The sequence below is a fragment of the Tursiops truncatus genome, chromosome 7 (assembly GCF_011762595.2).
Source record: "Tursiops truncatus isolate mTurTru1 chromosome 7, mTurTru1.mat.Y, whole genome shotgun sequence".
Classification (NCBI taxonomy): domain Eukaryota; kingdom Metazoa; phylum Chordata; class Mammalia; order Artiodactyla; family Delphinidae; genus Tursiops; species Tursiops truncatus.
In genome coordinates this window covers 55,042,300-55,066,625 of record NC_047040.1, presented here as the reverse complement: position 1 = coordinate 55,066,625, position 24,326 = coordinate 55,042,300, and the positions used below count along the sequence as shown (strand labels likewise).

The window sequence follows — 24,326 nt, the reverse complement described above, 5'->3', positions numbered from 1 at the left end:
AATAGTTTCTTCCTCTTAATCCCCTACCCCTATTTTGTCTCTCTCCCCACTGGTAACCACTAAGTTGTTCTCCATATCTGTGAGTCTGCTTCTTTTTTGGTATATTCACTAGTTTGTTTTATTTTTTAGATTCCACATGTAAGTGATAACATACAGTATTTGTCTGTCTCTGTCTGACTTATTTCACTTAGCATAATGCCCTCCAAGTCCATCCATGTTGCTGCAAATGGCAAAATTTCATTTCTTTTTTTTATGACTGGGTAGTATTCCATTGTGTGTGTGTATGTGTGTGTGTGTGTGTGTGTGTGTGTGTGTGTGTATACACACACACACCCCACATCTTCTTTATCCATTCCTCTGTTGATGGACACTTAGGTTGCTTCCATATCTTGGCTATTGTAAATAATGCTGCTATGAACATTGGGATGCATGTATCTTTTCGAATTAGTGTTTTTGCTTTTTTCAGATATCAATCCAGGAGTGGGATTGCTGGGTCATATGGTAGTTCTATTTTTAGCTTTTTGAGAAACTGCCATACTGTTTTCCACAGTGGCTGCACCAATTTATGTTCCCACCAACAGTGTACAAAGGTTCCCTTTTCTCTACATTTTTGTCAACATTTGTTATTTGTGGTCTTTTTGATGACAGCCATTCTGATAGGTGTGAGGTGATAGCTGAGACCCCACTTTTAAAGAAGGGAGAATTAAGGTATTGAATAGAGGTTAAAAAAAATCAATGAATTGATTTTTACAGATATTTTCAGGATAAATTCCTTCACTGACTCTGATTCAAAATAAACTAATATTTAATGAGGACCTGCTATGTGTCAGACACTCTCACTTCATTTCTTCATTTGAATCTCACATCACCTCCTCATGGAGGAACATTATGTACATTTTAGAGATCAGGAAACCCAGGAAACTTGCTCAAACCTACAAAGGAACTCAGGTCATCACATTCTACAACTGGTGATCATTCCTTACAACATGTTGCCTTCTAGAACTAGATATTATTTCTGTCACCCGCTCTTCCGGCCAGTCCCCCTCATGTCTTAGGAAGTATGTTGGTAAGTCGTATAAAGCTGTTGACCTAAAGCTGCCAGATATACTGCCAGAATTTCCCTGCCTTTAGCCAGAATGGGACCACTTTCAACATCACTTACACACACACAGAGCACCTTCCTTGCAGTTTTCTGGGGTTTTTTTTCTACCGTGGAGACAGTGACTATGATGGAGGTGGAAGAGAGAAGATACGGTTAACTTTCCACTTCTTCCTTCCTTCCTCCCTCTCTCCCTCCCTCCCTCCCTCTTTTCTTTCCTTCCTCCCTCCCTTCCTTCCTCCCTTCCTTCCTTCCTTCCTTCCTTCCTGTATTTAGTTGCCTTCTGGGGCCAAGTATTATATAAGGTGGTTTATAGGTCAAGCAAGTAGGAAGAAGAGAATGACTAAAGGAACATGTGAAATATATATATATATATGTGTGTGTGTGTATATATATATATATATATATATATATATATATATATATACACATAAAACTGAAGATTACTATTGATGGAGACGATACATACCTTCATGACACACTGCAAACTGAGAGGGGGTCTTTACTTACCAAGGGAATGATCTATACTGTGTCATTCACTGGCACAACAATTCAACACTCTGGAGCCACACTCAGCTCCATTGGATAACTATATGACAATCTATATAATTTCTAAATAAATGTGCAGGAGAAGTGGTCAAATACATTTTGAAAGAAGGGAGTAAGAAGAAGCTGAAGCATTATGGAAATAGGAGATAATGAAAAATAAAAATATTTTTATATCTTTTGTCCATTCCAGTGCAAAAGATGTCTTTTTTAGAAAAAGATATACTGTTCTATTCTGCTCTTTCTGAAATTCCCCTCCTCCAAGAAAAAATACTAATTTGGCCTTCACCATCTAGTTTCTGAATGCCAAAAGATCTAAAAAGCCTTAAATGACTAAGAAGCTAATGAGTCTGTACACCCTTGTGCAGCACTTTTCAGCTTGAAAGCACTTTATGAACATTGGCTAATTAATCTTTACAACATCCCACTCAAAAAGGTAGTTAAACTGAAAATCATTAAACAGTGTGAAAAAGTCACTTTAGCCTTGGAAACTCATGAAAAGTACCACTAATAAGCATAAAATCTGAGCACTGGGACTGTTGCAGACCACAGAGTAAGGCTATTCAAGCCCCATGGTCTGGTCTGGTCCAATTATATATCATTAAAGAACACTGGAGGTCTACACTGGAGGTTCACAGTGAGGGGCCTGGGGCCATCCCCTTTATGGATCCCACTCCTGAAAGCAACACAGCTGGAGGGGCCACATCACTGTCAGCCAAATTAATGGGTGAGGGGATTTCCCACCAACACCTCCTTTCTCTGTACAGATCCTGAGATTTGTGCTCTCAAGTCACTTCTGCCCTCAGGCATTAACTATAAGGCAAAGCTTCACTGATTCAAGCCACACTGATTTTGGAACTGGGGATGTTTTCATAATTGTAATTCAGAAGCTAAATAAACTCCTCAAGTAGAGTAATTTGGAAAATAAGTTATCAAAATAGGAAACAGTCACAGTACTTTCACATAATGAAACATCTTCTACATCTTTCAGAAATAGAATATTTGAAATAGTAAAAAATTAGTTTGAAGTTTTCTAGAAACTCCAGAGGAAATTCCTGCTACCAGAGGTATAGTTTAGTTCACTGTAATTTTGTTTCTATGCAAATTCAGTAAAGACAATATGTCGGGTTTTTATTTTGAGAATCAGAATAATAAATGCATCTTGTCAGATCACACCAAAGTATATACTCTTGGCTAAAGCATGCCTTTTTCTCTCAGAGCTGTGCCCTCTTTGAAGAAAAGTCTCCAAAAAATACACAGAGGCATAAAGTACCAACTTTGTTTCAAAAAACACTGGCATGGAGTAGATGATCCAATTACATATATTTTTTGCAACTGTCCACTTTAGGAATTAACACTCATAAAGAGAATGGGGTGGGAGGAGAATTGTATTCACAAAAGATGCAGGAGAGCAAGATGGCAAATGAGGAAGGAAAGGTTCACTGGTCCTCCACTTTCTCTTCGTAGGAGAGGGGGATGTAAGTGCTTCTGCTCCTGCCCCTAGGTATTAAAGCTGGGCCCCCAGAAGAATTGGAGTGAGCACCCTATCCTCACCTCTCTCCTTGAAGCTAGTATTGGTTAAAATATCCACAAGCTTCTGCACGGTAGACTGGTCGAGTCCAATTCCTGGCAAGTAGCTGTACAACATCAAATACTCTCTTGGACTTTTTAGAGGCTGTGGTCCGCTGAGCACCTGAATCATGCAGGTACTAATCACATCAACCAATAATCTTATCTCTATGTGACCCCATTGCCCACCCCCGAGACTTTAGAAAAATAACCCTCTCATGTCCACAGGCAGTTCTAAATTCCCACCCACTTATTCACAGATATTGAAGGGAAAACCCATTTCAGAAGCTGTGTTCTTTCTAAGATAATTTGGATTGTCATAAGATTTCAACAGAAAATAAAAGTACTCGTATTTCCACCACTCAGAGGTAACCATCATTAACATTCTGGAGACCATCATTCAAGTTTTCCTCTCTCTCTTTCTCTCTTCACATAAACTCGAATAGGTGTATTATATAATAATAATAATCCTGTATGTAATATTTTGCTATCTGCTTTTTTCACTTTTTATAACCAACTATCACTTATAATGGCCAATTTTTATGGATGCAAAAATATCCCACTGTGTAGTCTGGAAAAAGAAAATGCATGGAGAAACAAAGTAGATTAGTGGTTGCCTTGCAATTAAATCTTTGCACATCCCATTATTATTTTCTTAAAATAAAGCCCTAATATTTGAACTTATTTATTTAACACACGTTTACATGGCACTTCCTCTGAATCAGGCAGTATTCTGCATGATTTACTAATGTTAATTCATTGATGTGTGTACACTTTTAAATAACTCCTAACAATAAACACATTTTTAGTTTTCGTTTAAAAAAATCCAACAGTATAGAAGTACATACATTAAAATAACTACAGATCCCCCTTCGTTTCCTGTCCTGCTACCCACTCCTCTCCCAAGGAACAACCGCTATTAGCATTTACAGTGTATTCTTCTGGGTACTTTTTTATGAACTGCATACATATAATATCTAGTCTTAGGGTGGTGGTAAACACAATAGGGATCACACTGTAAGTTATGTTCTATGCCTTCTTTTTCACCTGGCAATATATCTTGGAAATCATTGTCAGTTACTTAATTCTTTTAATCTCTGCCTAATATTCTAGGGGGTGGATGTACCTATTAGTAGAGGTTCACATTGTTTCCAATTTTTCCTTATTACAAATAACACTGCCATAAACTTTCTTACAAATATATCTTTGTTCACCTGGACAATACTTCTGTTGGACAGAGTCCTAGAAGTGAAATTTTAAGGTTGCAGAATATGTGCATTAAAAAAAACTTAAGAGCTACTGCCAAACCAACCTCCAAAAACGCTCTACCAATTTATATCCCCACTAAAAGTAATGCCCTTCTCATGTAACATTGGGTATTATTATCCTTTTAAAATTATGTCTGTATGATCAATTAAATCAATACTCATTTTTGTATCAACTTACATTAGATTACTAGTGATACTGAACACTTTACATAATTTCTTGGTTATCTCTTTTTTTCTTAATGTGCCCTATTTATTTTTTCTTACTGGACATTCATCTATCTTTATTGCTTAGTAAGGACTCTTTATATTCTAAGAATATTAACCATCTTTCATTTTTGAAAATCATGACTCTTTCTTGATAATTAGCAATTGCCATCTATGTGATATGGTCCAATGGGTCTACAAGCTATGATTGCTTTGTCTAAGATGAATAGATATTATGGCTCAGTAAACTTGGCCTACTCCTTCTCACTGTGTGAAGAAAAATTTAGAGCAATATCTACCTATGTAACTCTGTCAAGGTTATTTTTGTAAGTAGGTTGACCTACATATCTCAGCCTGCCCAGTTGCTCCATTCGTTTTTGTAACTCAAAGTTCCTATAAGAAATCAGTTTAAGCTACATTTTGATCCAGGCATTCTTGAGTCTTAACTATTAATATTGTTATGATCTCTCCACTTACCAAGCATAGGTATAAATGCAGGAAGACACACTATATAGTAATTTAGTCATGGTATCAACACCCTGATACTAGAAAAATTCTATTATATCACAATCAATGTATGAACAGAAAAAATTCTCTTAGACTACTTTCTGATGAGAAATACATACATTTTTCTTTACATTTGAAACACAGTCACATGATTTCTTCCTATTAGCAGCACAATACTTCCTTTAGCCATATCATTTATCTAGCGCCTTGTTTTTTATAACTCATGGTTCTTAAAGTAGTGGACATTTTATATAAATGGAATCACATAATATTTGGCCTTTTGTGTCTGGCTGACTGCTTTCACATAGTATACTGTTTACAAGGTTCATCCATGTTATAACATGTATCAGTAGTTCATTCCTTTAAAATTTTCTTTTAATTAATAGACTTTATTTTTTAGAGCAGTTTTAGTTTTACCCAAAAGTTGAGTAGAAAGCACAGAGATTTCCCATATACCTTCTTCCCTCCCGCAACATACACAGTTTCCCCAATTATTAACATCTTACGTTAGTGTGGCACATTTGTTAAAATTAGTGAGCCAGTATTGATACATTACTATGAACTAAAGTTCACAGTCTACATTAGGGTTCAATCTTTGAGTTACATATTCTATGTGTTTTGACACATGTATAATGACATGTACCCACCATTACAATGTCATACAGAATAGTTTCATTGACCTAAAAATTCCTTCTGCTCTGTCAATTCTTTCGTCCCTCCCTCTCCCCAAGCCCCTGGCAACCAGTGATCTTTTTACTGACCCCACAGTTCTGCTGTTTCCAGAATGTCATATGGTTGGAATCATATAGTATGTGGCCTTTTCATATTGGCTTCTTTCACTTAGCAATATTCATTTAAGGTGTCTTCATGTTTTTTCATGGTTGGATAGCTCATTTTTTTAAATCACTGAATAATAGTCCATTATATGGATGTACTACAGTTTGTTTATCCTATTAAAGGCATCTTGGTTGCTTCCAAGTTTTGGCAATTTTGAATAAAGCCTGCTGTAAACCATTCAGGTGTGTTGTGGTATCTCCTTGTTGTTTTAATTTGCAGTTCCCTCATGACATGTGATGTTAAGCATCCTTTCATATGTTTATTTGCTATCTGTATATCTTTCTTGGTGAGGTATCTGTTCAGATCTTCTGCCCATTTTTAAATTGAGTTGCTCGCTATTGTTGTGTTTTAATTCTTTATATATTTTGGATACTAGTCCTTTATAGCTATGTGTTTTGCAAAGATTTTTTCCCAGTCTGTAGCTTATCTGTTTATCATATGTTATTTCTGTATAAAGCTTAACCAGACTTTTTGTTTGTTTCTATTCTGATTCCACAGAACTTTAGGCTTAATACAAAGTTGTAACGTATTTCCTCATCTACTCTCGACCTTATCTCAGTATCAGTCCACACAGGACGATATCTTTTTTCCTAGGCCCAAGGAAAAAGGCATGTTTTGTCTGTGGAGGCAAGTCATTTGCTGGAGTTTTTCATTCTGTCCTTTCTGAGAGACCTTAGGCCCTTCCTCTCTATCATCATCATTTCTGTCTCTTGTATCCAACTCCTCTCCTCTCCCTTCAAAGGGGAATGTGTTCCCCTTCACCTGGTATTGCTGTTTCCATCTTCACTGTGTGACCTACATCTGCTTGTCTTCAGGTCCTCACATCCTACCTTCTAGCTTACAACCTTCAGTCTACAGGAAGATTGTCTATAACTTTCCAATCACAAGATCATAAGATCCATCAACTATTCTAAGTTCTCTCTGAAGCCTTTAAGACTTGATCACCAGCTAGACATTAAAACCTTGGTTTCCATGTACTATACACTCCTATTTCTCTTTCTGTGTTTCTGATTCCCCCATTTAAGTTATAATTCCAGATTCAGTCTTTGGCCTTCTAATCCTCTTTTTTTACAATTTCCCTCTGATTGATTTATTCATACAATATAAGAATCCTACAAAATAAGGTGGGTTGGCCATGCAAGGATTAACCTTTGACCAAGAGTTAGCTAGAAAAGACAACAAACTTGGTACAGCCAGATATTTAAGGTAGCTGAGAAACTTCCTCCGGCTTACTTGCTTCTCCTACCTCACTCTTGCACTTTGGTCCATGGCTAATTCCTTTTGCCTCTGACTTCATTCTCCTATTTTCCTACCCCATTTCCTCTCAGCCCCGCTCTGCTATTTCTCAGGTTTAGGTTTCGGAGTTTCTGACCCTGATCCACCAACCTGAGTTCTGAAAACATTTGCTTCCTCTATCTTATAGTCTAATTTTAGCATTGCTGGTCCTAAATTGAACTCAACTCTGAATTCAACCTTATTAACTAAATAGGTGCCAAAGTCTCTTTCTCTTACCTGTGTCTCAATGGTAACCTGTGGGATGATTCTCAAAGTTGGCGCTTTGGTGCTGACCTTTTCTCTGTGCTGTAGCTCCACATCACCAGTTGCCTACAGGACATTTCAACTTGGAAGTCTGTTTACTGCCTTAAACTCAGCATTCCAAAACCAAGTTTGTCATTTCAATCCCCCTCTCTTCCTGAAGAAAGAGCTTCCTTCTCCAAAATGCCCCATGTGCCAAAAGAACCATTAATGATTTAATCACCCAGTTCCAAACCCTTGAAGTCCTCTTGGATTGTTGTCCATAAATAGGCATAATCACATCATAGCAATTCAGCAGTTTTTGAAGCCTCCATCTCCATACCATTGAGCTTCTCTGGCTCAGCACTGCCATCCCTCACCATCTCTGAATTATTTTAACTGTAGCCAAGACGCTCTCATCCTTACAATGTGTCAAGGACTCATTAACCTCAGGTTTCCCATCCAGAAAAGTCATGAGTTTAAACACACTGACTGTTCATCCCAATGTTTCCTGTTGTCATACGTAAAGAAGGTAAGAAACTATATAAAGGCCTTACACATATTAAAAACCAGGTTTTTTTTAAACTACTTTTGTATGAGCATTTTTATACTACACACAGTATTTTTAAAAAATCTCATTAGAAGCTCTTCAGAAAGTATCTCCAATATTTAAGACTATGGCTAAGTATTTTATAGATGCTTATGGAAGATATGTAATAATCTCAGGAAAAATAGTGAGGAAATATAAAATTGCTATTCACAGAAATGCATGAGACCCAGAGGGGATTCTTCTAGTTATCTATCTTTTTTCATTTTCCAAAAATAATTTGTCATCAAAATGCAACACCAATGACATGGATAATAAACCACACTATTTTTTAATTTCCAGCAATATTCTCCAGTGGAGAAGAAACAGAGAAGGTTATGAAAAATATGCTTAGAGCATTAATATTTAATTAATGTAATAGGACTCTAAAATGAATATTATAACTGTAAAAGCCTTGTAAGTTGTGTCTATGCAACTAAAATACAGAACTGGTACCTAGTAAATTCAGGACATTCTTAATGGACAACCTTGAACACAGAGAGAGCTTAAAGCTTGGCCTAACAACAAAGAGAAATTTGGAAGGGCTAATCGTTTATTACCAGGGTGGCATATCAATCCAAAGAGGTGAGGGAGAAGCATTCCATGTGGTTCATCAGTAGTTCAGCCAAGGTCTCTCATTCTGTATCTTAGAACAGTCTAGCTGACAAGCTAGGAAGCAATCTTCAAAACCATAATGCGTTACTGCCCCATAAGCACTTCCCACTTTCAACCAGGTTCAGCCAGTCGGCAATAGTGTCTCATCGCTTCCTTTAGGTGCTGTTTCTCTTCAAAATTCAACTATTTATTTTCAGGGGCAGATTCCATATGAGTAAGCCAAAGAACAAAAATTCAAACCCGGGCTTCCCTGGTGGCGCAGTGGTTGGGAGTCCGCCTGCCGATGCAGGGGACGCGGGTTCGTGCCCTGGTCCAGGAGGATCCCACATGCCGCGGAGCGGCTGGGCCCATAAGCCATGGCCGCTGAGCCAGCATGTCCGGAGCCTGTGCTCCGCAACGAGAGAGGCCACGACAGTGAGAGGCCCACATAACGCAAAAAAAAAAAAAAAAAAAAAAAAAAAAAAAAAAAAAAAAAAAAAAAAATTCAAACCCAAAGAAATGGATGGAAGGAAGGAATTAATAAAAATAAAATCTGAAAATAATAAATGGGAAAACAACCAGCAAAACTGATAAATTATTCCAGAAAAGGTCCTTGTAGAGAAAATCAATAAAACATACATAAATCACTAGCTAGTTTAATCAGGGGAAAAAGGGACTTCCCTGCTGAGCCAGTGGTTAAGACTCTGCACTCCCAATGCAGGGGCACGGGTTCGATCCCTGGTGGGGGAACTAAGAACCCTCATGCTGCATGACGTGGGCAAAAAAAAAAAAAGAATCGGGGGAAAACCCCACAAATATATTAAAACAGAAATGATAAAGAAAATATAATCACAGCCAAAGAAAAAAATAAAAGAACTATAATAGACTCTCCACACAACCCTAAGCTTATATATTCGAAAAGTTACATATTGGCAAGTTGTGAATTTTAAGGAAAATATAAATTAACAAAATTGAATCAAAAAGAATGAGAAAATTTGAGTAAAGCAGTCACCACAGAAATAAATAATAGAGAGAGTTGTAATGGAATCATTCTCAGAAAAGGTGTCAGGTGTAGATGTCTTCATAGGAAAATTCTTTCAAACCTTCAAGAACAAGGTACTTCATAAGCTATTCAAACTATTCCAGAATCCAGAAAAATACAGAAAACCCTCAAATATTTTCTGAAGACACAATAATTCTGACAGCATATACTAATAAAAATAGAACAGATCATTTTAGAGGATTGGTTCAAGATGGCAGAGTAAAAGGACATGCTCTCAACTAACTGCTGAACAATCACTGACAGGAAGACACTGGAACTCACCAAAAAAGATGCCCCACATGCAAAGACAAATGAGAAACCGCAATGAGATGGTAGGAGGGGCGCTATCACAATAAAATCAAATCCTATAACTGCTGAGTGGGTGACGCACAAACTGGAGAACACTTATACCACAGAAGTCAACCCCCTGGAGTGAAGGTTCTGAGCCACATGGCAGTCTTCCCAACCTGGGAGTTTGGCAACGGGAGGAGGAATTCCTAGAGAATCAGACTATGAAGGCTAGCGGGATTTGATTGCAGGACTTCGGCAGGACTGGGGGAAACAGAGACTCCACTCTTGGAGGGCACACACAAAGTAGTGTGTGCATCAGGACCCAGGGGAAGGAGCAGTGACCCCATAGGAGACTGAAGCAGACCTACCTGCTAGTACTGCAGGGCCTTCTGCAGAGGTGGGAGGCAGCTGTGGCTCACCAAGGGACAAGGACACTGGCAGCAGAAGTACTGGGAGGTACTCCTTGGCCCTCCCAGAGTCTGCCATTAGCCCCACCAAAGAGCTGGGTAGGCTTCAGTGGTGGGTTGCCTCAGGCCAAACAACCAACAGGGAGGGAACCCAGCCCTACCCACCAGCTGACAAGTGGTTTAAAGTTTTACTGAGCTCTGCCCAACAGAGCAACAGCCAGCTCTACCCACCACCAGTCCCTCCCATCAGGAAACTTCCACAAGCCTCTTAGATAGCCTCATCCACCAGAGGGCAGACAGCAGAAGCAAGTCAATCCTGCAGCCTGTGGAACAAAAACCACATTCACAGAAAGATAGACAAGAGGAAAAGGCACAGGGCTATGTACCAGGTGAAGGAACAAGATAAAAGCCCCCCAAAACAACTAAATAAAGTGGAGATAGGCAACATTCCAGAAAAATAATTCAGAATAATGATAGTGAAGATGATCCAGAACCTTGGAAAAAGAATGGAGGCAAAGATCAAGAAGATGCAAGAAATGTTTAACAAAGATCTAGAAGAATTAAAGAACAAACAAACAGAGATGAACAATACAATAACTGAAATGAAAACTAGACTACAAGGAATCAATAGCAGAATAATTGAGGCAGAAGAACGGATAAGTGACCTGGAAGACAAAATGGTGGAATTCACTGCTGTGGAACAGAATAAAGAAAAAAGAATGAAAAGAAATGAAGACACCTAAGAGACCTCTGGGACAACATTAAACGCAACAACATTCGCATTATAGGGGTCCCAGAAGGAGAAGAGAGAGAGAAAGGACCAGAGAAAATATTTCAAGAGAGTATCGTCAAAAACCCTAACATGGGAAAGGAAATAGCCACCGAAGTCCAGGAAGCGCAGGGAGTCCCATACAGGATAAACCCAAGGAGAAACATGCCGAGACACATAGTAATCAAATTGGCAAAACTTAAAGACAAAGAAAAATTATTGAAGGCAGCAAGGGAAAAACGACTAATAACATACAAGGGAACTCTCATAAAGTTAACAGCTGATTTCTCAGCACAAACTCTACAAGTCAGAAGGGAGTGGCATGATATACCTAAAGGGATGAAAGGGAAGAACCTACAACCAAGATTACTCTACCCAGCAAGGATCTCATTCAGATTCGATGGAGAAATCAAAAGTTTTACAGACAAGCAAAAGCTAAGAGAATTCAGCACCACCAAACCAGCTCTACAGCAAATGCTAAAGGAACTTCTCTAAGTGGGAAACACAAGAGAAGAAAAGGACCTACAAAAACAAACCCAAGACACTTATGAAAATGGTAACAGGCACATACATATCGATAATTACCTTAAACATGAATGGATTAAATGCTCCAACCAAAAGACACAGGCTTGCTGAATGATACAAAAACAAGACCCATATAGATGCTGTCTACAAGAAACCCACTTCAGACTTAGCGACACATACAGACTGAAAGTGAGGGGATGGAAAAAGATATTCCCATACACATGGAAATCAAATGAAAGCTGAGTGGCAATACTCATATCAGATAAAATAGACTTTAGAATAAAGAATGTTACAAGACACAAGGAAGGACATTACATAATGATCAAGGGATCAATCCAAGAAGAAGATATAACAATTATAAATGTATATGCACCCAACACAGGAGCACCTCAACACATAAGGCAACTGCTACAGGCTCTAAAAGAGGAAATCAACAGTAACACAACAAGAGTGGGGGCCGTTAACACCTCATTTACACCAAAGGAAAGATCATCCAGACAGAAAATTAATAAGGAAACACACACTTTAAATGACACAATAGACCAGATAGATTTAATTGATATTTATAGGACACTCCATCCAAAACAGCAGATTACAATTTCTTCTCAAGTGCGCATGGAACATTCTCCAGGATAGATCACATCTTGTGTCACAAATCAAGCCTCAGTAAATTTAAGAAAACTGAAATCATATCAAGCATCTTTTCTGACCAAAATGCTTTCAGATTAGAAATCAATTACAGGGAAAAAAACGTAAAAAACAAAAACATGTGGAGCCTAAACAATAAGTTACTAAATAACCAAGAGATCACTGAAGAAATCAAAGAGGAAATCAAAAAATACCTAGAGACAAATGACAAGGAAACACAACGATCCAAAACCTAGGGGATGCAGCAAAAGCAGTTCTAAAAGGGAAGTTTATAGCTATACAAGCCTATCTCAAGAAAAAAGAAAAATCTCAATCTAACATTACACCTAAAGGAACTAGAGAAAGAAGAACAAACAAAACCCAAAGATAGCAGAAGGAAAGAAATCATAAAGACCAGAGCAGAAATAAATGAAATAGAAACAAAGAAAACAATAGCAAAGATCAATAAAACTAAAAGCTGGTTCTTTGAGAAGATAAACAAAATTGATAAACCATTAGCCAGGCTCATCAAGAAAAAGAGGGAGAGGACTCAAATCAATACAATTAGAAATGAAAAAGGAGAAGTTACAACAGACACTGCAGAAATACAAAGCATCCTAAGAGACTACTACAAGCAACTATATGCCAATAAAATGGACAACTGGAAGACATGGACAAATTCTTAGAAAGGTATAACCTTCCAAGAATGAACCAGGAAGAAACAGAAACTATGAGCAGACCAATCACAAGTAATGAAATTGAAACTGTGATGAAAACTCTTCCAACAAACAAAAGTCCAGGACCAGATGGCTTCACAGGTGAATTCTATCAAACATTTACAGAAGAGCTAACACCCATTCTTCTCAAACTCTTCCAAAAAATTGCAGAGGGAGGAACATTCCCAAACTCCTTCTATGAGGCCACCATCACCCTGATACCAAAACCAGACAAAGATACTACAAAAAAAGAAAATTACAGACCAATATCACTAATGAATATAGATGTAAAAATCCTCAACAAAATACTAGCAAACAGTATCCAACAACACATTAAAAGGATCATACAGCATGATCAAATGGGATTTATTCCAGGAATGCAAGGATTCTTCAATATAAGCAAATCAATCAATGAGATACACCATATTAACAGACTGAAGGATAAAAACCATATGATCATCTCAATAGATGCAGAAAAAGCTTTTGACAAAATTCAACAGCAATTAATGATAAAACCTCTACAGAAAGTGGCATAGAGGGAACCTACCTCAACATAATAAAGGCCATATACGACAAACCCACAGCAAACATCATTCTCAATGGTGAAAAGCTGAAAGCATTTCCTCTAAGATCAGCAACAAGACAAGGATGTCCACTCTCACCACTATTATTCAACATAGTTTTGGAAGTCCTAGCCACGGCAATCAGAGAAGAAAAAGAAAAAAAAGGAATACAAATTGGAAAAGAAGAAGTAAAACTGTCAGTGTTTGCAGATGACATGATGGTATACATAGAGAATCCTAAAGATGCCACCAGAAAACTACTAGAGTTAATCAATGAATTTGGTAAAGTTGTAGGATACAAAATTAATGTACAGAAATCTCTTGCATTTCTATACACTAATGATGAAAAATCTGAAAGAGAAATTAAGGAAACACTCCCATTTACCACTGCAACAAAAAGAATAAAATATGTAGGAATAAACCTACCTAGGGAGACAAAAGGCCTGTATGCAGAAAACTATAAGACACTGATGAAAGAAATTAAAGATGATACAAACAGATGGAGAGATATACCATGTTCTTGGATTGGAAGAAGCCATATTGTGAAAATGACTCTACTACCCAAAGCATTCTACAGATTCAATGCAATCCCTATCAAATTACCAATGGCATTTTTTACAGAACTAGAACAAAAGATCTTAAAATTTGTATGGAGACACAAAGACCCGAATAGCCAAAACAGTCTTGAGGGAAAAAACGGAGCTGGAGGAATCAGACTCCCTGACTTCAGACTATACTACAAGGCTACAGTACTCAAGACAATATGGTACCGGCACAGAAACAGAAATACAGATTAATGGAACAAGATAGAAAGCCCAGAGATAAACCCACGCACCTATGGTCAACTAATCTATGACAAAGGGGACAAGGATGTAAGTGGATGAAAGATAGTTTCTTCAATAAGTGGTGCTGGGAAAACTGGACAGCCACATGTAAAAGAATGAAATTAGAACACTCCCCAACACCATACACAAAAATAAACTCAAAATGGATTCACGACCTAAATGTAAGACTAGGCACTATAAAACTCTTAGAGGAATACATAGGAAGAACACTCTTTAACATAAATCACAGCAAGATCTTTTTTGATCCACCTCCTAGAGTAATGGAAATAAAAACAAAAATAAACAAATGGGACCTAATGTAACTTCAAAGCTTTTGCACAGCAAAGGAAACCATAAACAAGACCAAAAGACAACCCTCAGAATGGGAGAAAATATTTGCAAATGAAGCAACTGACAAAGGATTAATCTCCAAAATTTACAAGCAGCTCATGCAGCTCAATAACAAAAAAACAAACAACCCAATCCACAAGTGGGCAGAAGACCTAAATAGAATTTCTCCAAAAAAGACATACAGATGGCCAAGAAGCACATGAAAAGCTGCTCAACATCACTAATTATTAGAGAAATGCAAATCAAAACTACAATGAGGTATCACCTCACACCAGTCAGAATGGGCATCATCAGAAAATCTACAAACAACAAATGCTAGAGAGGGTATGGAGAAAAGGGAACCGTTTTGCACTGTTGGTGGGAATGTAAATTGATACAGCCACTAGGGAGAACAGTATGGAGGTCCCTTAAAGCACTAAGAATAGAATTACCATATGACCCAGCGATCTCACTACTGGGCATCTACCCAGAGAAAACCATAATTCAAAAAGACACATGCACCCCAATGTTCATTGCAGCACTATTTACAATAGCCAGGTCATGAAAGCAACCTAAGTGCCCATCGACAGACGAATGGATAAAGAAGTTGTGGTACATATGTACAATGGAATATTACTCAGCCAGAAAAAGGAACGAAATTGGGTCATTTGTAGAGTTGTGGATGTATCTAGAGACTGTCATACAGAGTGAAGTAAGTCAGAAAGAGAAAAACAAGTATCGAATATTAACGCATATATGTGGAAACTAGAAAATGGTACAGATGAACCAGTTTGCAGGGCAGAAATAGAGACACAGATGTAGAGAACAAACGTATGGATACGAAGCGGGGAAAGCGGCTGGGGGTGCGGGTGGCGGTGCAATGAATTGGGCGATTGGGATTGACATGTATACACTAATGTGTATAAAATGGATGACTAATAAGAAAGAAAAATTTTTTTAAAAATAGTACAAAAATTAAACTTATCTAAGTCCCTTATGAAAACAAATAGGAAATATCCTAACATATTAGAAGATTAAATATATATATTCATATATTAAATACGTGTATTTACTCTACTACACCATTTTACATAAGGGACTCTAGCATCCATGGATTTTGGTATTCATAGGGGCTCCTGGAACCAATCTACATGCCTTGTCTACATGCCTTTGACCTCTAAATTTGTATTTCTAACCCAGAGTTTTCCTTTGAGACCTGGATCTATCTGCTTCCTCAATATTTTCATTTACATGTCTTATATACCTCAAAAGGACCTCAAATACCTTATCCATGATAGAACTCACCCTCAACAACTTATTTCTCTTCCAAGAGGAATGTGGTGTCTTAGTGAAGATACCACCTTTCAAACAAGGGTTGAATCCAAAAGCCTAGAAGCCATGCCCTATACCCAACACATCACCAAGTCCTTTTGATTTTACCTGTTACTTATCTCTCAACATTGTCTGCTTCTCTTCAATCATTTCTTCCCACTCCCTCACCTCCACTGCAATCCAAGCTACCTTCAGGGTTCTTCCATGGCTTCCTACTGCCTAGAGGACCTGCATTCAAAGCCCTTCACAGTCGAGCCCCAGCATATTTTTTAGACTTGTCTTCCAGCACTCTTCTCCCTCCATATTCCATCTATGCTAGCTACAGTAGGTTATTCACTCTTATGCATAATAAAGTTTTATGTCTCTTTCTTCATTATTATTCCCTCATTCCAGAATATTCTTGCTCACTTTGTCCATCTGTTCAACTCTACTTATTTTACAAGGCCCAGCTCAAATATCATCTCGATGAATTTTTCCTGAACCTTTCCTTTTGCCCTACCATTTTCTCTCTGCCACTCTTTCACTCTACCAAACAAGTAACTGGTACTCCATCATACTTTTATAGCTCTTTGTACATACCACTAATACATCACTTTTATATTATGGTAGATTTTTATCAATATCTATAACCCTGGATAGATTGTGAATTGCTTGAGGGCAGAGACAATGGCTTACTCATCTTTGTGTCCTTCAGCCACTTGGCACAGGGCCTAGGCACAAGGTAGGACCTCAACAAATGTTTCCACAGCGTAGCTTTTAGACTCTTTCTGTTACAAGTGAAAAAGATCCCAACGGGATCTGGTACAAGCAGAAAAAAGAAATTTATCTGTCCACATAATAAAAAGTACAGGAGTAGATACTGGATCAGAGCTCAAATGAGTTCGTAAAATGCTGTCCCTACTTACTTCTTAGCTCCCCTACATGTGGGTTTTATTTTCAAACACCACAGTAGCTCTAGATATCATTCAAGGTAAAATTTCAGCAATGTTGGTAGAGCTTCCTTTCCCTATTTGCACAAGAATGCTGGGCCTGGCCTTCACTGGCCCAAATTGGGTTACATGATCATTGCTGAACCAATCCATGAAGCCAAAGAAAAGCAATCTTCTGTTAGGCCAGAACGGAGCCATATGTCCATCACTGAGCTTGCGGTGGAAACAAGGACTTAGAATGGAGGATGGGTTAGCTCTCTAGAGGAAAATCAAGGCCCAACTACCAAGATGCTGAGTGCCCAAAATAATAAGTGTACACAGGTATTTTACAATTAATGGGGAAAATTATCAGTAACTTTCCTGTCAGACAGTATTCTCAGTGTTACCTCTCTGATTTGATATTTCATAAATGTGAAATCTATCCCTGAAAATATTCTTGGGTTCTTAAGAGCATTAGGTTCATGTTTCTGAACCTCCAGTATAATACCTAGCACACAGTGGCTGCTCAAGGAATATATTTCTAATTAAATAAGAGAATGATTTAATAAATAACACAGTCTGTAAAATAATATCTAAGATAATGTATAGAAAATTTCAAACATAAATACATAAATTAACCACAACAAGAAACACAGAGATCTACTCTACCCTAAAGTGCAATTCATTATTTAACAAGTGACCAAGTAGGACACAACTTGTGTTAGCTTAAAGGATACAAATACTTGTATCAGTATTGCAAAGCCTGGTGGGATGAACCTGGAACTTCCTCTGTACAAGGACAAGACTCTTGTTTCAGCTTATAATTCCTGTGAGGCAGCTTCTGTGGTTTTCTTTCTCCTTCTTTTCACATTTGTATGCTTCCTATTGTCTTGGGTTTCTTTTACACTTAAACTCAGTTAAACTTCTTCAGGAGGTTGTGTGTGGGTGAATGTGGAGGTGTGGGGAGGGAGAGTAAATTTTATAGTTGAATAAATTCTGTTTAGAATTTTTTAAAGCTCCCCCTCTCCCCAAGCTCACATCAAACTCTCAGTACAGAAATCACAATGCACAGTGTTGTTTTTCTTCCAGACTGCTTCTAAGTGGGGATCTAAAGACGGCAGTAAGATCTGTAAATAAGTAACTGCTGTTTGAACAATTATCCCATTTTTGTAAAAGTTATTTACTTAATAAACCAAAGTTTCAGGATAAATATGATTACAATAAACAAAATAAAGTCCCTGAGAAGAAACAGCACTGAAACACCATTTACAACTTTGATAGAATGAGTGGGCTGTTCACTTTGTCAGCATACATGTGTGATTTGGCAGTTAATACTTCAGATTTCTCTTTGCTCAATTTGAAGCTTATTCTTTGAGGTTTAAACTGATCAATTAATTATGTACAATTCAACAGCTATCTCACAATATCATTTTATATTTGTGTAGCTTGTCATAAAATGACTAGTGTTTCTGAAGCTAATTTTTCAATTATTAAAGCTGTATTAGAGGCAAATTTACTCTTTAAACAAGTTCCTCAGTGCATGCAGTAGACAACCCATACATGCTTCTAGAGTAAAAGGCATGCATCCAAGCAGGCAGGCAAGCATGCATTAGCAGCTGCACAATGCCTACCTTGCAGGTAATCAAGAGCCATATCCAATATGTGGGTTAGTAGTCAACGAACTAAAACAGATCAGGAAAGATAAAAAATATTGTCTTGGCATGAGTCCCAGTATTTATCCTGGGGAAGACCAGGTCAAAGGCAGAAGCAGCAATCAGTGCTGAAGTAGAATACTGAATAACTACCAAGCTCTAGGGCCCGATCCTTACTCTACATGGAAATGTGATGCAGAGCAGAGTAAAAAGGGGAGGAAATCTCATCCCACAAGTATTCATAAGGAAGCTACTACCTGAGCATCGACTAATACAAGGCCCAGAATCACTTTGGGAACCCTGAACAAAACCCAAATGCTGGTTCCTCTGATTACAGTGACCTGAATCCTATAGAGGATCCATGAGCCAACTAGCACCTGTAAGGATCCACAGAGGACTGGATCCTTAACTGGTCTCTGAAACTTAACTGGAAAAGCTCTAGAACTTGCACATCAAGAAGAGTCCTGTACTGTGGCTTCTTAGCCAGGCCCACCTCCCCTTGGGACTTATAGTCACAGGCTAATCCACTGATTCCCATGCTTTTCACCATCAAGAACACCTTTTGTTATTTTTCCCCTTATAGGTACTATCTTGTAAAATCTTCATCTTTCTCTAAATTTGCTATTATTAATAATTTGTTTCTCATTGTTTTATTCAGCATAGACATATATAAGTGCCAATCAGGACTTCCAATAAGAATATTGATAAAATTCCCACCAAAAGACATTTAAAACTCTTGTTTTATTTGTGTAGACTTGTCGTGGTTGAGCATATTGTCTCTGTTAGTCTTTTTGAACTGTTTAAATTATTCATGGATCCCACCTCTTACCAAGCACTAACAAGCACCCCAACTCTTACAAACACAACTGCCTTCCTGGACTGCTAGGGGTGAGGAGTCCTTATGCTGGGAATCACTGAGCTAAAATAGCTACAAATTTGCTTAGTCCAGAACACCAAGAGTAGTTCAGCTGTAATGAATGTCACAGTGAGACATGATTTTACTGTGTTCATCTAGGTATGAAATTTTCAAGGCAGTGCTTTCGTTTTGACGTGAATATTGATCATCTCAAATTGGCATCTTAGCCCATGCCAGGTGCAAGGTTGCATTTGTCCAGAGGCATGACACACAGCATATTGCAGGCAATACCCAAAAGACGTCACAAACCAAACCGATTCCTTCCATGCTCAAGGCAGGGTGGTGGCGTGGGAGGGGAGGGCACTGCCTTATCCCCACCAGCCTCAGGCAGTGTCCCAGGATCCTTGGGGAAAGATCAGCCAGAGGCAGATCTGTCGGAGAGCTGCTACTCAAGGGCACGCCGACGGAATAAGCTTGAGTTCTGGAGCCAGAAGATCTGGGTTTGAGTCCTGGCCCTGACCATAACACCTACCAGAAGTGTGAAACTGAGTAAGACAACTAACATTGGCCAAAGGGAGTAATAAGAAGCTCAGCCCGACTTCCCCATCTCAAGCACATGTCAGAAAGACCAGAATACCTAATCAGCTCTCAACCTGCTCCGTTTGGTGTCTTATAAAATAACTTGTCAACATACTTTGTCTCACCTGTGTATAATTTTGCTTTATTTTCTCCTGGCACTCTTTTGGGCAATTCAGTAGATATCCATGTATTTATCTTAACATACTCTCATAGGGAACCATAGAAAGAGATGGGTAGGATGTCATTTGAGGAGTGTGAGGTATCAACAGAGAGAAAAAAGCCAAGCGCATGTTTTACTAGGCAGACTGAAGTCTGAAGAATATTAGTGAGTCTTGAGCCATAATAAACAATGCTCTTTTACTATTTTTTCCCTTGCTCTCCCAGAATACAATGTTAATGTTTTCTATGCCTGGTCTACTTTGAGTTTGGTTGTATTTCAGCATTTGTGTGACAATGTCAGAGTCACAGTCACAGCCTGTCATTTCACATTCTGCTAGTGACACTTAGATCTATTTTTCATTCGGTTTCTAGAAAAAACTGTCACTCTACTTCTGTAGTTTGAGGCCATGGACAGAAAGCCATCCCTGTGCCCTTGGTGCAATTTAAACAAAACACCTTGTAAATCACTCCTTAATCACTTCTCCACTGCTCACAGATCTCCCCTAATGTGAAAACATGCTGAGAAGGACAGGATCCTGAAGTTGCCCCATCAGAGATGCCCTGTGGACAAATGAATGTTTGAAAAGTGCCTTGGATAAGAAATTTATCTAGTTATTCCCAGGATTGTAAAAATCAAGGAATACTTTTACTCAAAGTTTTGTAATGTATTTTGAAGATCCCTATGATATTCCTGGGAGCTGCAAATTCTGAGAGTTTGGACTTCCAGGGAAATCATTAGGACTAATTACTATGTCCCTAAAACATTTGCGAGGCACCCCTTTACACATTCCTACAAAGGAAAGTTGTGAATGCCTTTACACACTCTAATTGGAGTGACTACACATCACATTTTGCTGGGAGATCTGGCTTATGCCTGTTGACCCTTTGCCTTTCACTTGCAGAAGTGTCCTGACTTGGATGATAAAGTATATAGTCACTTTATCTGGGTATGAAATTTTCAAGGCAGTGCTTTTGTTTTGATGTGAATATTGATCACCTCAAATTGGCATCTTAGCCCTTTATATAGAGGTATAGTATATACCTCTAATACACTTAGTTATACAAGTCAACCCTGAGGGAGACATGAACGACAAACAATTGATTAACCACAGAAATTTAGTAACAGAGTGAAAGCTTTATTGGCAAGAAGGTGTGGCTTTTTTCTTGTGAAATCTACCTAGGAAGATGATCTAAAGTTGCTTTCTACCTTTTCTTTGCAAAAAGCTGCAATGGGATAAGCAGGAAGAACACTTTAACTTTGCTTTGAGCTCCAAGGTGAAGAGGAGATCCTATTTACCCAAAGAGGAAGCAGAGTCACCTCTCACCCAGTACAAAGGATGCTTCCAAGAATAGAGAGCAGGATATCGATTTTGTTTTCTTAAGAGCACCTCAACCACCCAAAGACATCAGCATAACCACTAAAGAAAGAGAAAAGTATATATATGAAGACAGGCAAAATTACTAATTGTCAGTATTCACAATCTTTTTCTTCAGCCTGGAGGAAATACGAGAGAAGGAGTTTCTAGGAGAGGTTGGAAAATTAGAGGGGAAAGGGAAAAAAATCACTATCAGGATAGAAAGGAATGGCTCCTGGAAGGGAAGAGGAGGTCTGAAGAAGAGGGGAGGAGTGAAGCATAGCACAGCTGGGTTTGGAGTTGTTGAATGTGTGGGAAAGTTTATGGATATGCTGCTTAGGATGCCTCTGAAAGCAGCAACAGAAATCCAAGCTAAAAGTGCCTTTAAATAAAAGGGAAGATAGCATCACACATAAAAATCCCAAAGCAGGGAGGCAGGGTTGGTTAATTCAGATTCCACAGTCTCCTCCAGGACTTCGCCCCTGTGCTCTGCCATCCATGTCAATTTGAATGTTTTGTCAACAGTCGGCTCAGCCTGCTCCCTTCGTGTTTCAGCAGAAGAAGCTCCATTTCTACCCATGTGTCATCTTTTTACTCAGTGAGGAAAATCCTTCTAAGATTCCCAGCAGACTCTCACATCTCATAGGCCATATTATACCCATGCTTAAACCATTCCTGGGAAAGGAAAATAGGATCACCATATGGCTTAGATCAATCATAATTCACCCTCCTGGGGCTCAGAATGAGGCTCCCCTCCTCTGGAACCCATGGTAATGAGGCACAGGGTAGATTCTTATTAGAAAGGAGGAGGAGGAATAAGGAGTGTTTGGTTTGTGTTAGGGGATGAATTGTGTCCTCCCAAAATTTATATGTTGAAGTCCCAATACCCAGTACCTCAAAATATAACCATAGTTAATCTTTAAAGAAGTAATTAACATAAAATGAGGTCACATGGGTGGGCTCTGATCCAAAATGACTGGTGTCCTTAGAAGAAGAGATGAGGACACAGACCCATACAGAAAGAAGACCATCTAAAGATGCAGGAAGAAGATGGTCACTTACACACCAAGAAGAGCAACCAAGAAGCAACCCTGTCAACAACTTGATCTCACAATTCTAGCTTCCAGAACTGAAAAAATAAATTTCTGTTGTTTAAGCCATTTGGTCTATGGTATTTCATTATGGCAGCCTGGGCTGACTAGTACATACACAACTGGGAACATTTGCAACAAGGGAAGAACTAAGAGCTGGAAAAGCATTTTAAAGATGTTTTGATATTCTACACATTGTTTATCAACAACTGCTGACATCACAAAAAGAGATAATGGAAGTGTACAACATTATAAGTAATAAGGCAATCTTGCCCCCAAAAAAGAAAGAAAAATTGAACCTGAATTTAACCAAGACATTAGACTACCAATTTACAGATATAGAGAGAGGAATGTGTTTGCCACAGGGATGCAATCAGTCAAATCCATATTGTGGGAAACTGTAGGACAAATGTCCCTGGATTGGAGGATTTTTCCAAGATATGGGACTTTCACTGCTAATACAGGGAAAGTTATGGGCAAACCAGGACAAGTTGGTCACCCTAGCCATGTCTTCAGCAAACAAACTGCAACCGAAAAGAAGAGATGGAGAGGGACTCTATACATTAAAAATACTTAAAGACATATCATCCAATCATAATATGTGGAACTTATTCTGAACTAGTAAAAAATGTTATGAGGCGAATCAGTATTGTTAATTTTTCAGTGTGATAACAGTATTGTTATGTTTTGTAAAAGAGTGAATCCATCTCTTTTAGAGATATATAATATTTATAGATAAAATTGAATAATGTTTGAAATTTCTTTTAGAATAAGATGGGAGGAGGAGGAAGAGTGGGGGTGGGGATGAAGCAGAATGGGTCAAGAGTACATGGCTGTGAAACTGGGCGATGGGCTTATACTATTCTGTTTAATCTGTATAAGTTTGAAGTTTTCCATAGTAACAAGTTTTTGAAAGATTTTTTTCCATATATTAAGAATATACTCTCCTATTTAGTGTCTTCTTCAGAAGCAGAATAATATCTGAAGTAACTGAAATCACCTATTTGTTTCTGGGCTGTTTCTTCAAAGGCATCTGGGCCAAAAGGCAGCCCTGATTATATTGGAACTGTATTTGAAAAAGTACATGAGATGATAATTAGGACAGAATGGGGTCCTGGGAATTTATGCTATTTTATTTATAATTAGGACAGATAATGGGGTCCTGGGAATTTATGCTATTTTATTTATCCCAGGAAAGCTTAATAAAGGATGTGAGATTTCAGCAGCTGCTTGAATGAAGTATGCAAGTCCTATTTATAATCATTTGCCTTCCTATTAGCCTGTTGTGCTCCTAGCTAATACCATTATCAATTTCATTTCGAAAACAAACATTCCAATACATTAAAATTATTATTTAAATATGAGCAATTCTCTTTGCAAACAATAATCATTGAGAAATTACTCAAAAATTTGTTCTGCATGATATTAATTAGGGTTCTGTCAAATAAGTCCATGAATCACTGAATTAAACAGAATGCTGGGCAGTACTTTTCATACCTTGCACAGGTGAGTATGCACTGTGAATCTCTAGGAAGAACACACAGTGTAGCCTCTATTCTGCAGATTCTAAAGGGA

The 24,326-nt window shown here is 38.2% G+C and overlaps 1 protein-coding gene across 1 annotated transcript in view; it reads right to left on the bottom strand.

Moving 5' to 3' along the window:
- The window catches only part of PDE11A (phosphodiesterase 11A), a 435,071-nt gene that overhangs the window by 280,902 nt on the left and 129,843 nt on the right, over positions 1 to 24,326 (bottom strand). The window contains exon 3 of the mRNA XM_073806952.1: positions 7,543 to 7,635. Within this exon, the coding sequence (XP_073663053.1) occupies positions 7,543 to 7,635 (93 nt within the window). The remainder of the gene's footprint in view (positions 1 to 7,542; positions 7,636 to 24,326) is intronic.